Source organism: Molossus molossus, unplaced genomic scaffold, assembly GCF_014108415.1.
Source record: "Molossus molossus isolate mMolMol1 unplaced genomic scaffold, mMolMol1.p scaffold_m16_p_5, whole genome shotgun sequence".
NCBI lineage: Eukaryota > Metazoa > Chordata > Mammalia > Chiroptera > Molossidae > Molossus > Molossus molossus.
The window spans coordinates 10754217-10769739 of NW_023425388.1; the positions used below are offsets into that span (position 1 = coordinate 10754217).

Genomic DNA, 15523 nt, shown 5'->3' on the forward strand with positions numbered 1-15523 from the left:
AAAGGTAGTCTTTTCAACAAATGATGCTGGAACAAATGGACATCCACATGCAAAATAATGAATCCAGATTTTACACCCACCACAAAAATGAACTCAAAATGGATCACAGACCTAAACATAAAATGCAACACTATAAAACTCCTAGACGATACCATAGGGAAAAACCAAAATGACCTTAGGTATGGTGATGACTTTTTAGATGCAACACCAAAGGCGTGATCCATGAAAGAAATAACTGATAAGGTAGGCTTAATTAAAATAAAAAACTTCTGCTCTGTGAAAAACAATGTCAAGAAAATGAGAAGACAAGCCACAGTCCTGGAGAAAATAACTGCAAAAGGCACACCTGATAAAGGACTATTACCTAAAATATACAAAGAATTCTTTTTTTTTTTTTTTTAATCCTCACTCGACATTTTTGCATCTATCTTCAGATAGAGTGGGAGGGAGAGAGGGAAGAAGAGAGAAAGAAACATCGATGTGAGAGAGACCCAGTGGGTGGTTGCCACCCACACGACCCCAATCAGGGCCGAGGACAAACTGCAACTGAGGTACACGCCCTTAGCGAGAACTGAACCTGGGACTCTCTGGTCCGTGGGCCGATGCTCTAATCGCTGAGCCAAATAGGCCAGGGCAAGAATTCTTAAAATTCAACAAAATTAAACAACTGATTAAAAAATGGGCCAGAAACCTTAATAGAGACCTCATCAAAGAAGACACACAGTGGCTAATAAGCACATGAAATGATGCTTCACATCATATGCCATCAGGGAAACAAAAATTAAAACCACAACGAGGTACCACTGCACACCTAGTCAAATAGGCAAAACTAGGACACTGACAACACTGAACAGGAGGATGTGGAACAACTCCCACTCACTGCTGGTGGGAGTCCAAAATGGTACAGCCACTCTGGAAGCCACTGTGGCAGTTTCTTAAAAAATATACATTCTTGCTCTGGCAGGGTAGCTCAGTTGGTTGGAGCATTGTCCCAATATGCCAAGGTTACAGGTTCGATCCCCTGTTGGGGCACATGACACAACCAATGAATGCATAAATGGGTGGAATGACAGATCCCGTTTCTCTCTCCCTCCCTCTTTCTAAAATCAATAAATAGAAATTTAAAAATAAATAAATAAATTCTCATCACTTGATCCAGCAATCACACTCCTTGGTATTTATCCACAGGAGGTTAAAAACTTATGTCCACACAAAACCTGCACATATGTTTATAGCAGCTTTATTCATAACTGCCAAAACTTGGAAACAACCAAAATGTCCTTCAGCAGGTGAATGGGTAAATAAATTGTAGAACATCCAGACAATGTAAATTATTCAGCACTAAAAAGAAATAGCTATCAAGCCATGAAAAGACATGGAGCAAACGTAAATGTATATTATTAACTGAAAGAAGCCAATCTGAGAAGGTTACATACTATCTAATTCCAACTATATGATAATCTGGAAAAAGCAAAACTGTAGAGAGTAAAAGGATCAATGGTTACCAGGGCTTGAGGAGAAGGATGGATAGGCAGATCAGAGGGGTTTTTTTGTTGTTGTTGTTCAGGTAGAGTGGGAGGGAGAGAGAGGAACAGAGAGAGAGAGAAACATCGATGTGAAAGGAACACATCGAGTGGCTGCCACCCGCACGACCAACCAGGGCCGGGGACAAACTGCAACCGAGGTACGCGCCCTTAGCGGGAACCGAACCCGGGTCTCTCCAGACCGCAGGCCGACGCTCTAACCACTGAGCCAAACCGGCCAGGGCAATCAGAGGGTTTTTAGGGCAGTGAAAAGACACTGTATGACCATAATGGTAGATACATGTCATTATAAATTTGTCTAAACCCACAGAATGTACAACACCTAGGCAGTGAACACAAAGATAAACTGTGAACTCAGGGTCTCCGATGTGTTTGTGTAGGTTCATCAATTTTCACAAATGTACCACTCTGTCAAGGGATGCTTTGACAATGGGGAAGGGTATGTATGTGGGGGGTAGTAGGATTATGAGAAATCTCTGTACCTTCCTTCTCTTAATTTTTTAAAAATATGTTTTTATTGTTTTTTGTTTGTTTTTTAGAGAGAGAGCAAGGAAGGGAGAGACAGAAAGAAACATCTATGAGAGAGAAACACTGACTGGCTGCCTCCTGTACACCCCCTAACGGATATCGAGCCCACACCCTGGGCATATGCCCTGACCGGGAATCAACCAACTGAGCCACACCTGCCAGGCTTCTTCTCTCAATTTTGCTCCGAACCTAAACCTGCTCTAAAAAAAGTCTTGAAAAGAAGAGTAAATACTTTGTTTGATAAATTAAGCCCAGAATAAACATTCTAAATAAAGTACCAGAAGTCATTCAAAAGTTTTAGTAATCCTTTTCTAAATTGATACTAAATTGAAATGGCAAAAGGTATCGATACTCTGGAAAACCAGTATCATGGTCTGGGTTTCAGTGTTAAGAATTTTACCATCCATTTATTCTGAAAATATTTGCAGAGCAGCTGCCAAATGCCAGGTACAGTGGTCAGCAAAAGACTGTCTCAAGCACAATGACTCATAATGAAAACAGCAAAAAACTGATCACCCTCAATACAGTTTTGTCTTTTACTTGCAATGGCACCTTGCAAAAGTCACTTGACCTTTCTGGGACCTAATTTCGTCATCTGTAAAATAAGATATTTCAAAAGTGACTGCAAAATGTGGATGCAGAAGTCCACCTGGGGAGTTTTATAATCCCCAGATTTTACACTCCTAGACCACCTGAATCACAATTTGGGGACTTTAAAATTCTGCGATTCTACTCTCTGGTTTAAAAACAAATTATGAAAAGCCAGGAATGAAGCCTGAAACACATATCTTTCTCTGTCTTAATGAAGCTCTACTTAAAAAAAGATCTGGTATTTTTATAATTTAGGAAAATATAGATTATTATAACAAACACCAGAATTAACTGTTAACATTTTGTTATGTTTGCATTAGATTTAAAAATTTTTTTTTTCCTTTATTGATTTTAGAGAGAGGAAGTGAGAGGGAGAGAGAGAGAGAAACATCAATGAGAGAGAACACTGACTGGCCGCCTCCTGCATGCTACTGACTGGGGATCGGGTCCACAACCTGGGCATGTGTCCTGACTGGGAATCGAACCAGTGACCTCTTGGTGCATGGGTCGACGCTCAACCACTGAGCCACACCAGCCGGACTGCATCAGATTCTTTAATGAAAGAAGTACAACTATACAAATATGGCTGAGTTCTCCTTTGTACCATCTCTAATCTTTCCATCTCTCACTGCTCAGAAGCAAACACTATCATGAGTTTGATAAATATTTTTCTAGAATATTATGCTTTTACTGCTCTGTTCACTAAACACTGATCTTCAAATCTATAAAGGCTGATAACCCAATTATCATTTCTGCTTTAATCTAGTCTTCACTTCATTCATGCACCAAGTCAACAAATATTTACTAATGAGGACCTGCTATGTGCCAGGCAGCTTGTTAGGCAATCTGGATTCAAGACTGAACCAAACAGCCCTGGCCAGTTTGGGTCAGCGGTTAGAGCGTTGGCCTGCGGTCCAGAGAGACCCGGGTTCGGTTCCCGCTAAGTGCACATACCTCGGTTACAGTTTGTCCCCCGGCCCTGGTTGGGTCATGCGGGTGGCAGCCACTCGACATGTTCCTTTCACACCGATGTTTTTCTCTTTCTCTTTTCCTCTCTCTCCCTCCTGCTCTATCTGAATAAAAACTGGAAAAATGTCCCCGGGTGAGGATAAAAAAAAAAAAAAAGAATGAAATCAAACAATAAAATCTGTTCTCATGGAGCTCACATTGGACTACAAGCACACCACAAACAACATACTGTAAATAGTATATACAGCATGTTTAATAATGATAAATCGCAAGAGGAAACAACGTAAAGCTTGAAAAGAGGAGAGCCAATGTGTAGGAAAGGGCAGGTTTGGCATTTTAGCACTGGGGCCAGGGAAGGTTTCACTGGGAAGAGAACTTTCAGTGAACAATGAAAGGAAATAAGGGAACTAGGGAGCTAGCTCATGCTGGGTGGGGTGGGGGGCATTCTCATTTCTGCCACAGGGAAGAGTGAGTATAAGCTGGGAGTGGACCTGACATGTTTAAGGAACCGTAAGGCCAGTGGGCCAACACAGAGTGAACAAGGGAGTGAAAAAAGGAAAGAACAGTAGGAGTGAGGTTGGAGAAATAACGGGTGTGTTCAAGGCAGGGAATGGATCAAATAGATCATAGTAATGACTTTGATCAAGTGGAAAAAAACTACATTCATCCACTGCTTTATTTTTTTATTTTTATTTTTTATCCTCACCCATGGACATTCTTCCACTTTTTGTTCAGGTAGAGTGGGAGGGGGGGGGGGGAGAGAGAGAAACATCGACGTGAAAGGGACACATCCAGTGGCTGCCACCTGCACGACCAACCAGGGCCGGGGACAAACTGCAACCGAGGTACGTGCCCTTAGCGGGAACGGAACCCGGGTCTCTCTGGACCGCAGGCCGACACTCTAACCGCTGAACCAAACCGGCCAGGGCATCCACTGCTTTATTAATGGGCATTTAGGTATTTGCAGTTCTGTGCCATTAAAACAATGGTGCAATGATCAACCTTGTACATTTCACCACGCACACTATACAAGAATGTTTGTGGGTACACACTCTTAGAGTCAAATAATTTCTGCTTGTGCACATTACAGCGCTCTCCAAGGTGGTTGTAACCAATTCAACTCCACTGGTTTACTGAGGGTTCCTGCTGGTACACACACTCACCAATACTCAGGACTATTGGTCTCATTAATTTTTGCCAATCTGAATGACCCAAACAGTATCACATTGTTTTTATTTATTCATGTACATGTGGGTCTGTTTAGAAGCTCTCTATTCAGTCTCTTGGTTTCACTTTTCTGGCCCTGTTCAATTGTAATTACTGGGAAACAGCTTAGTTTATTTCTATTGCGCATTCAGAATTCCTCTTCTGTGAAATGCTTGTTTATTAGCCCCTTTCTACTGGGCTTTTATTTTACTTCTCTGCATATTCTGGACATAAATCCTATCAGTTATATAGGTTTTATATATGACAAATTATCTTCTCCCAGACTACAATTTCATTCATGGTGTGTTTTGACATACAGAAGTTTTTAAGTTTGATATAATCGAATTTATATTTTCTCACTGATTTGTGCATAAGGACTTATACACAAATACCATCTCCTATAGTTCCAAGTTTTAAGTTTCACTTTCCAATAGCTGTTAATTCACTTGGTGTACAGATGTTGCCATCTCAATGGCTAAAGTGCCCTCAAGATTCCTATGGGCGACCTGTCCCCCTCAGACCCGCACGGCCTCACTGCTGTGCTCCTCCTTTCTGACTGTGGAACTAACAACTCCCTGTCACATTCTTGAGCCCTGCATATTTTATCCACATTTTTATATACAAATATACATCCTGAGAGCAGACTCTTCACCAAGTTGCATGGCACTATTTGCCCAAGGTAAAATATAAATAAAAAAATCTACCTTTGTCCAATTGTTCTTCAGAATAATGGCTCTCTTTCCATCACCAAGTGCATTTCTAAAAAGTCAAACAAGAAAATTATTCACATTTTTATTTTAATAAATTAATTACACCATATTGCATTTCTATTGGTACTTTTTGAATTTTCCATTTATAACTTAGTTAAAAAATACTTTTTTAGTTTTTAAGAACCCATTTATGTCCATTATAGGAAATTTGGAAAATACAGAAAAGTAAAACAAAGGGAAAAAGTCATCCAGAGTCACGATCACAACTACCCAGTAATAACTACCTTTCATATTTCTGGAGTATTTCCTGCACATATTTTACCTACATTTCAATCTATGCCCAACTTCTTATTAGTTGTATGGTTTTCTGTACTATTCTTTTGCATGTCAGCAAGACTCCCAATCTCCAGAAACATAATTCCTAGATCTTCCACACAACACTTCCGCTAAGCTATAGTGGACAGAGCATGAAAGTTAGGAAAAGAAACAGTGAAGTCCAATCACTAACTCTCCGTGGGGCTTTTAGAAAGTTATCCTCTTAGGGCTTGCTTTCTCATCTAAAATGGGGATAATTCTGTCCTGCCTGGTTTGAGGTAGGTACTAAAGGTCAGATACTGTGTTAAAACAGTACTTTGTAAACTGTCAAGTACTAAGTTGCCTGGCTTATCTTCTTTGATCTCTTCCTCCACCCTAGCTCAGACACCCACCACTGCCCCTCTCCCTCAAAACTTATCAGCACTCAAAACTGTTTAAACTTCAAAAATCATGAATTCAGGCATCCCACTCTCCCCTATAACCTAGTTCCTTCCATCTTGTTCAACTATTCCTACTACCTCCTCAGAATGTCCAACCCAATGACTTATCCACTTTGTTTTTCTATCCTCACCTGAGGACATTTTTCCATTTTTTGTTCAGACAGAGTGGGAGGGAGAGAGACAGAGATGGAGAAACATCGATGTGAAAGGGACACATCGAGTGGCTGCCACCCGCACGACCCAACCAGGGCCGGGGACAAACTGTAACCGAGGTACATGCCCTTAGCGGGAACCGAACTTGGGTCTCTCTGGACCGCAGGCCGACACTCTAACCGCTGAGCAAAACCGGCCAGGGCTCCACTTTGTTTTTTTACTTCCTTATTTAGCTAGCTTGAGAGCCACTGGTTCATCATGTCATATTCACGTGCTTACTAATTCTTTATACTCCTTTGTGCCTTCGTCTACATCTGGCTCTATGGCAAAGCCCCAACTCTGGATCAATCCTACTTTCTGCTTTCTCCATGTCTGTATCTATGTAGCCAAGTGCTGCTGGAGAGAATTAACAGCAGAGTATAACAGATTCTTCACGAGTAAAACAACCCGAAGGGGCCTTCAACATTGTTGAGCCATCATTCTAGATCAAATCATTCTCTAAGTCTGTAAAAATGATCATTTCAAATCCTGTGTCCTGTCCTCGAACTTCCAACTCCCTTCTCTCTCAGCAGATGACGTCTGCAGCTAGTTCAAAGAGTAAACTGGAGACATTAAGGAGAACTCTCAGTTACCTACAACCAAAAACAAGCCCATACTAGCCCTATCTTTTCTCCTTTACTGTTGCAATAAAGGCATTCCTCCTCTTCCTTATCCGGTCAGTTTCTTCACCCGTGCCATGTAACTCCTCCATTCTCACAGTATCAATGATCCCTTCCCTTACCCATATATTAATCATTCCCTCTCAAAAACTCATTCCATATTCTGGTGAACTTATATAACATACAGTTTACCATTTGAACCATTTCAAATGTACAGTTCAGTGGCATTAAGTACATTCACATTGTTGTACAACCTCCCATCAACTTTTAATATGCTCAGATAGCCCTTACCTTTAAAAAACAAATTAAAAAATAAATGTATTAAACCATAAGAAAACACTGTTGGTAGCCTACCCAAGAGCTATCCCCCTCCTCTACCTGATTACTAGACTTTTGTTCTGAGAGTCTACCTCATTACTATAAGATTTAGAGATAAATCCTAAGTAGCAATAGCCACTCTCCTTTCCACCAATTGTCCTAAAGGTAGTCATGTGACCCAATGCCGGCCAATGAGACCTTAAAGAGATTACAAGAACAAAACTAGGTAACTTATATTTTTAAAAAGAAAAGGCTATCTAAAGATAGATGACCTGACCAACAGACTAGGATACAGACATCAGAAACAGATCCTTACCTATAGTCACCTGATCTGTATGACAAAGGTAACATCATAGTGCATGGAGAAGTACTAAGAAATGGTGCTGTGTCAACTGGACATTCATATGAATCTTGAACCCCACTTCACAGTAAATACAGAAACCACCTACAGATGGACTACAGATCTATTTTTTTGTTTTGTTTTGTTAATCCTCATCTAAGGATATTTTTCCATTGATTTTTAGAGAGACTGGAAGGGAGGAAGAGAGAGAAAGAAACATTGATTGGCTGCCTCCTGCATGACCCCGAATGGGCCAGGGATCAAACCCACAACCCAGGCACATGTCCCTGGCCACAAATCAAACCCGAGCCTCTTTGGTCCACAGGCTGACATTCTAACTGCTGAGTCAAACTGGCCAGGGCTGGACTATAGATCTAAATACCAAAGTTAAACAATCAAGATTTTAGAAGAAACACAAAACATTTTCATGATACCTGAGCTGGCAGAGCACAAAACGCAAAATGCTACGATAAAGGAAAAATTGGAAAACTGTACTATATTAAAAATTAGTAACTTCTGTTTGTGAAAACCTCAAGAGTAAAAAGGCAAGCCAGAGTGTGAGAAGATACTTGTAATTCATATATTTGACAATGACTCATATCCAAAACTAAAACACAAAACTGTGCTAATAAATAAGACACTTAACTCAAAATCCAAACAGGCACTTGACAAAAAAGAAAATCCAAGTAGTCAATAAGCATATGAAAAGATGCGCAACTTAAATATCATTCATCAACTTAAGGAAATGCAAATTAAAATCACAGCACTGCATCATTACACACCCATCAGAATGTCCAAATGAAATGACACAAAATAATAAGTTCAGTGAAGACATGGAACTGAAACTCTCATATGCTGCTGGTAGGAATGTATAATCATACAATCACATTGGGAATTATGTACTAAAAATATAAGCAAACCCTGCCCCTGATTTTACACTCAACAGAAATGAGTACATATGTTCACAATGAAATCACCTATAAAAGCCAAACACTAGCAACTACCCAAATGCCCATCAACAATAGAATGGATAAAATGTGGTATATTCATGCAATAGATGAACACTTTACAACTTTACATGCAACAATATGGATCTCAAAAACAAGGTTGAAAGCCAAACATAAAAGAGCACATACTATATACATATGATTGTTTACACTGCACAAAAATAGGCAAAAATAACCAATGGTGTTGGAATTCAGAATAGTAGTTATCCTGGCAAAGGAAGTGGGTGTCGACAAGGAGGAACAAGGGGACTCCTGGGTCACTGGGGTTGTGATCTGTGTGCTTTTTTGGAAGATTACAACAAAGTCATCCTTCTGCTGAAGACTGTACTATCCGATTTGATGTCTGAATTATGGTAACATCCTGAGACAGCAGTCGAGGTCCAAGTCACACAGCGAGCTGGAAAAACTTGTAGGTCTTTGATGACATTGTCGAGCCACCTTCTTCTGGAACTCTTGAATAAGATAAGTTTCCTTCACCATTTAAACCAGTTGAATCAGAGTTTTCTGTTATTTGCAACCAAAACATCCTCATACAATGGCATACCTTTTCTGCTCCCCAGTGCCTCTCTCGCCAAATACCTTTAATAACTGTCTATGTTGTTCCCATTTTCACCCTCTCATTTTTCAACCAGCTTTAACCCAGCTTCTGTTCTAAAATTTCCACTAACACCTTCCCCTCCAGTAACTAAACCACTTCCACATTGCCAAATCCAAATTCCATTTGGCTTCTCAGCAGCAACAGGCACCGCTGGCCACACTTCCCTCCATGACACCACATGACAGTTTTCCTGCTACCTCTCTGACAGCAGGAAATAGTCTCCTGTGCAAGTTCACCCTTCCCTACTGGCCAGTACTTCTGTCCCTCAAGGCTCAGTCCCAGCCCTGTCCTAATCTCAGCTCATGCTCTTTAGACCAAAGGGTCTCAATCTTGGCTACACATTAGTGCTCTCGGGGGGGTGTGTGTGTGTGTAGCCCAATTAATTAAATCAGAGTCGGGTAGGGATATTTCTTCAACACTCAAGTGATTCCAATGTGCAGTCAACACTGAGAACCACTTCTGTAAACAATCTCAACCCACATCTACAACTCCATCTAAGTTAACTATCCCAAACATCTGACTCCTGTCTAAACCTCTCCTTTGAGTCCAGACCTACATAACTCACTGACTGCACAACATTCCGATTTGGATCCTTCCAGGGCACTTCAACTCAGTAGAACTTGACTTTACTCCTGGACATACTGAGTTGAAGTGCCCTGGAAGGATCCAAATCGGAATGTTGTGCAGGCAGTGAGTTACACGGGTCTGAAGGCCAAAACCTCAGAATAGTTCCAAACACCAAACCATAAGCAACTTGTCGATTTTACCACCAAAATATTTCAAATCCTTCCGATTCTCCGTCCTCACTGACATTACCCTCTCCAAGCCACCCTCTCTGGCCTAGAGTACTGCAACAGCCTCCTAACCCACATTCACGGTGCATCCCCTCCACAATCTCTCCTACTGTAGCCAGATTGATCTTTAAGGTACTAATCATGCCATCTACTCTGTTTAAAATCCTTCTCTCTTCTCTTATAATACACAATACTCTAATATCTATAACCACAGTATATTATCATTATAATCACTATTATAAATATCATAGTATTTAATGTATAAACGTACATTAATACTAACACATTCTCTCACTGACTAGCATATGACCACATTCTACCCTAAAGCAAAGTGGGCATACTACACTGCATGGTATGCACACCACTGCAGCCCGGATCTGCGGCGCAGGTGACTTCAGCAGCAGCAATACCCTGCACAGTGCATCCGTGAAAGTGGGAAAACTCACAAGACTGTGTGTGACCTAGTAGTAAGAGGGCTGAACAGAGGATTAGAAACAGAGCTGTGGCATAGATGCTCCAATTTACGTTTATGGGAAAGTATTATTTCTCCAGCCCTGGCACCTACTTCCTCATAAACAATATGCTCCATTTGCCCTAAAATGCTAGGAGAACTTATTTCCCCTCCCTTGGGCTCCCACCTGGACTTGCTAGATTAAACTCTCTCCTCTCCCTACCCTCACTAACTTTACCAGGGGGTTAAATGGTGGGGGAAGGGCACTAATCACTTGTGGTTTAGCTCTTCTTTTTCTCACTGGGTCTTATCTTACACACCAATCTAACACCAGACTCCCTCTTCTTCCAAGCTTCAAGTTTACAAGGGTCCCTGTAGCCTGGTTCTGTCTGTGGTCATGGGTAAACTGATAACAAATCCTCTGGCTATCAGACTTTATTTAGGCTGTTCTCCAACAACTGTTTCAGTAAAGGAGGTGAGACTGGATCACATGTGCCAGTCTTTTTACAAGCCATAAAAGGATTATCACTTTCCCTCCCTAAAACAAACTGCCCCTGTCAGCCTAACCAGACCATCAAAGAAATAACAGTACTACTATTCCCCAAGGGTCTAGCTCTTACAACCCTACAAAAGCAGGAGTCAGATGTAATAATGGTCGGTCAGCTGAATAAACAACAAAATTTATCCTACACATACACTTGCACCTGAGTATAGAACACAAAAGGATAATCATTACAGAGCAATATATAATTTTTTAAAAACTGGAATCTATATTTTAATACAAACTAATTAGAACGTATGTAATACATTGAGTAAAGGACTATGCAGCCAAGAATTAGAAGGGTAGATCTTAATGTACACTGTTATTTAACAAGCTCCAATATCTAAACATAAAAAAGCAAGGTGTACAACAGTATGCATAATATGCTCCTACCCATGTTTTAAAAAAAGACATACACATACTTTACAGTGAACCAAATGAAATTACCTATCTTGACTTATAAAAATGGCAAATTCATTTGGTTCAACTTAATAAATGCTTGTGTCAGCATAAAATATTATAGAAATACACAAGGATCTGAAGAGAGCAATCAGGTGCTGGGACCTGAGTTGGGCAAGTTTTCCGTTTATCCTCTTGTATTCTTCTTTTTCCAATCTGCATTTATAACTTTTTTAAAAGTGGGTGCACAAATGTTTTCTTCAAAAGTAAATTCAGCAGATTATAAATGAAAATAAAGAGACCACACATATAAAAGAGCAGAGTGAGAAATAATCCGCCAAACTGACACACACTAAAGCTCCCCATACACACTAGAATATTTTAAAATCTCACAGAACATAAAATTGAATTATACCTCTGGCCTCAGAGAAAATCAGATGAGAGAGAGAGGTCATTTAAGCTCTATCTGCCCACAATTTATCACGTTAGAATCTAATTAATTGAAGGAAATATTATCTGGCAATTAAATACCAAAAGGTCAAAGTAAATATCAAGTTTAAAAACTCCATAATTTGCCCTGGCCAGTTTGGCTCAGCGGTTAGAGCGTCAGCCTGCGGTCCGGAGAGACCCGGGTTCGGTTCCCGCTAAGGGCGCGTGCCTCGGTTGCACTTTGTCCCCGGCCGTGGTCGGTCGTGCGGGTGGCTGCCACTCGATGTGTTCCTTTCACGTCAATGTTTCTCTCTCTCTCCCTCCCACTCTACCTGAACAAAAAATGGAAAAATGTCCTCGGGTGAGGATAAAAACAACAACAAAACAAAACAAACAAACAAAAAAAACTCCATAATTTTCCAAAGAAAATTCAAAACCATCCAAAGCTAAGCTTTCCCTTTCTCCAATTACATTTCTTCTTATAGTTGATCACATCCCACCAAAGAATTCAATTTTTCCACATCTGATTCCCACAAGAATGAATTGAACAGTAAGTAGGCAAAGCCTAATCTTATAATGTATATAACTAATATAACTATGGAAGCCATATATGTGCCTAATGTCTTTTCCTAGATTTTCCTCTAAACTTAAAATTTTGAATTACTTCAGTTACAACTACCATTCTAAAATGCCCTTTATCTACCAAACAATATTTGAAAAGTGAACTTTCAGAAGACCAGAATAAAAGGACACATCACCCAAGCCACAGGTTCTAGGACACATGGCACACACCTCAGGCTGCAGGATTCAGCAGGGACACACTGCAACAGAAGACAATGTGTTTCCAGCCACCCCTCCCTCACTCCAACCCTGTTCCTAGCATTCCCAAGTGCAACCTCCACAGACCTGGAGGTGTGATAAGGGTTCTGACTGGCTCCCGGCCTCACCTATATTCACCAGAAGGTGGTCTGATTTATAAACTGTGCGACTATCTGACATTTAAAACCACCACCACCACCACCACCACGTTGACCACTTCGGAATGAGCCATTTTCCCCACATATCCCTCACCTTGGGCTCCCCGTCATTGGTCTTCCTTATATTTCTTTCCTTTCAAGATTTTTTTCACTTGTTTCATCCTTGATGTTCAGTGATCAGTTTTTTTTTTTCATCTTATCATGTGCATTTTTAATTAATTGTGCTTTTAATCAAATATTTCAAGTACACATAAAAGTACAGAGAATATCATTAACATAATGAACACCCATGTACCAGCTTAGCAAGAGCTTAACATTTTGCCGCGTTTGCTTCAGATCTTTTGGTGGAAGTCTGTTACAGCTGACATCCACTGTGTACCACTCTTCCATCTCCAACTCTGTTCTCTCCCTCCCTCCCAAGAGACAGCCACTCCCCTGGTGTTTAAAGTGCCCATGCATTTTAAAACACTTTTAATACATACTAATTATGGAGATGCACATCATGTTGCATGTTTTTAAACATTATTAAATGGTATCAGACCATAAAAATCATTCTGCAACTTGCATTTTCATTCAACATTGCATTCATTTTACCAACTGTATAGGATTCCATTGTATGAATATACCATATACCATAACTGATTTATCCATTCCCCTACTGATAGACATTTAGGTTGTTTTCCATTCTTTACTCTTACAAACAATGCTACAATGAAGCTTTACATATCTCTTCATGGGTACACATCTGAGAGTTTGGCGAGGGCTGCAGAGGATACATCTTCACCTTGCCAAACTGCTCTCCAATGTGATGGCCCCAATTTACACTTTCTCCAGTCGGTATACAAGTTCCCTTTGTTCCACATCCTCTCAAACACTTGGTATAATGAGTTTTCTACATTTTTGCCAATCTGACAGGTATGAAAAAGAGACTTATAGTTTTTAATCTGCCATGTCCTATAAGGATAATCGTGTTTATTGACTATTTGGACCATTTATTTAATTTTTTTTCCACCTTTCACATTGCCCTTTGATTCCATCACCACTTCTCTGTGGTGATCACTAGTGACTCTACATCCAGGTTGCCTGAGTTCAAACTCTGGCTTTATCATACCCACCTAGTGTCCAAGGACACTTTGCTTAGCCTCCCCAGACCCCTCACTTACAAAGACAGCAGCACCTACTTCCCACGGGGTATGAGGGTTTTGTGCTCAGAACAGTGCTTGGAGGGGTGCTTCACCCCCATCTGTCCCCAAAGCTGCTCAGCCAGATCCCCATGACAGATCTACCAACCCTCAGATGTGAGAGCTTCAGAACATCTCAACCTTGGTAACTCAGCGAAAGGACAGGTGGCCTCCTGTCAATGGCACTTCTGGCAACATGTTCTTTTCTGAAGTTACATCATCTACTCCCCTGATCAGGAGTTATATGTACTATGGACTCAGAAAACATTATGCCTATGTTACTGAGCCAGTCATATAAACAAGTGCAAGGTGGAAAAAACCAGTACGGCATTAGGACACTGACGTTAATAAAGAGGCATCCAATACATATTGGTGACTGCCTAAGAGGAAACTGCTGCTGACCTACTTCCAGTGAAGACCTTCATGGTGCTGAACCACAAGCTAGACTGTCAGGCAAGAGGCACAAGAATGTACGCACAACCCTGCTCTTGACCTTTACCTCACCAGGCTACCTGGTTTCTTTCTGTATTTGTACTTCGATGCACCTCCTTTGCAGTGGAGTTTTAGGAGGATCCTCCTTGAAAATCTAGCATTCGACACTCATGAAAGAGGCAGAAACACCCAGGTCTGCCTCTCAGCTCTCGGAGCTCCCCTATGCAGAGTGAATGGCCTTCTGCCCATTCAACGTTTCAGATCAGGTTTCCACAAGAGGCTAGCCAACTTGCTAACCTATTCATGTTGAAAGCATACAGATTCACCTTCAAACAGCATAGAATATCTGCAATTATGGACCTAGCCAAAAGCAATAACCTAAAGACATTTGCAGCTTAATCCTTTTCAGAACAGTTGAGGACAGTGGTATTGATGGAAGACTGTGTCAAGCCCATCCATTCCTCTAGTCTAGATAGCCTTGGCTTATCCACGGCTTAAGCCATCTAAAAGCTGCATAACGTAATACAGCGATATTCTCCAAGGTGGTTGGATTACTGGTGATTTTTATTTTCTTCTTTTTAAACTCTTGTATTTTCCAAATTTTCTACCATGAGAATGTTTTCTGTTTATGATAAAAGAAAAACATAATAAATGTTATTTTTAAAGCTACAAACTTGGAATATACTCCTTCCCCACTCCCACCACCCCACATCCCAAAATAAGCACTTTCACTGAAAAACAACTGACACTCACTCTCTGCTTTCATGAGAAAACATCACAGAAATTATGAAACCCCAGATAGCACATTTATTCGGGGAGTTTTTTCGATGAACAGAATATTGCTGAGGTTCTTCTCTACTCCAACACTCAACTTATATCGCTTGTAAGCCATCTAAGAAATTTCTTCCAGAACTGAACACCAGGAAAACAGTTTCACCTAA

General features: G+C 40.6%; 1 protein-coding gene across 4 annotated transcripts in view; it reads right to left on the reverse strand.

Annotated features, from left to right (window-relative positions):
* The window catches only part of TTC3 (tetratricopeptide repeat domain 3), a 122142-nt gene that overhangs the window by 81895 nt on the left and 24724 nt on the right, over positions 1-15523 (reverse strand). For all 4 annotated transcript variants that reach the window (XM_036242245.1, XM_036242249.1, XM_036242247.1 and 1 more), the window contains one exon: positions 5543-5597. In XM_036242245.1, coding sequence (XP_036098138.1) covers positions 5543-5597 — 55 coding nt within the window. The remainder of the gene's footprint in view (positions 1-5542; positions 5598-15523) is intronic.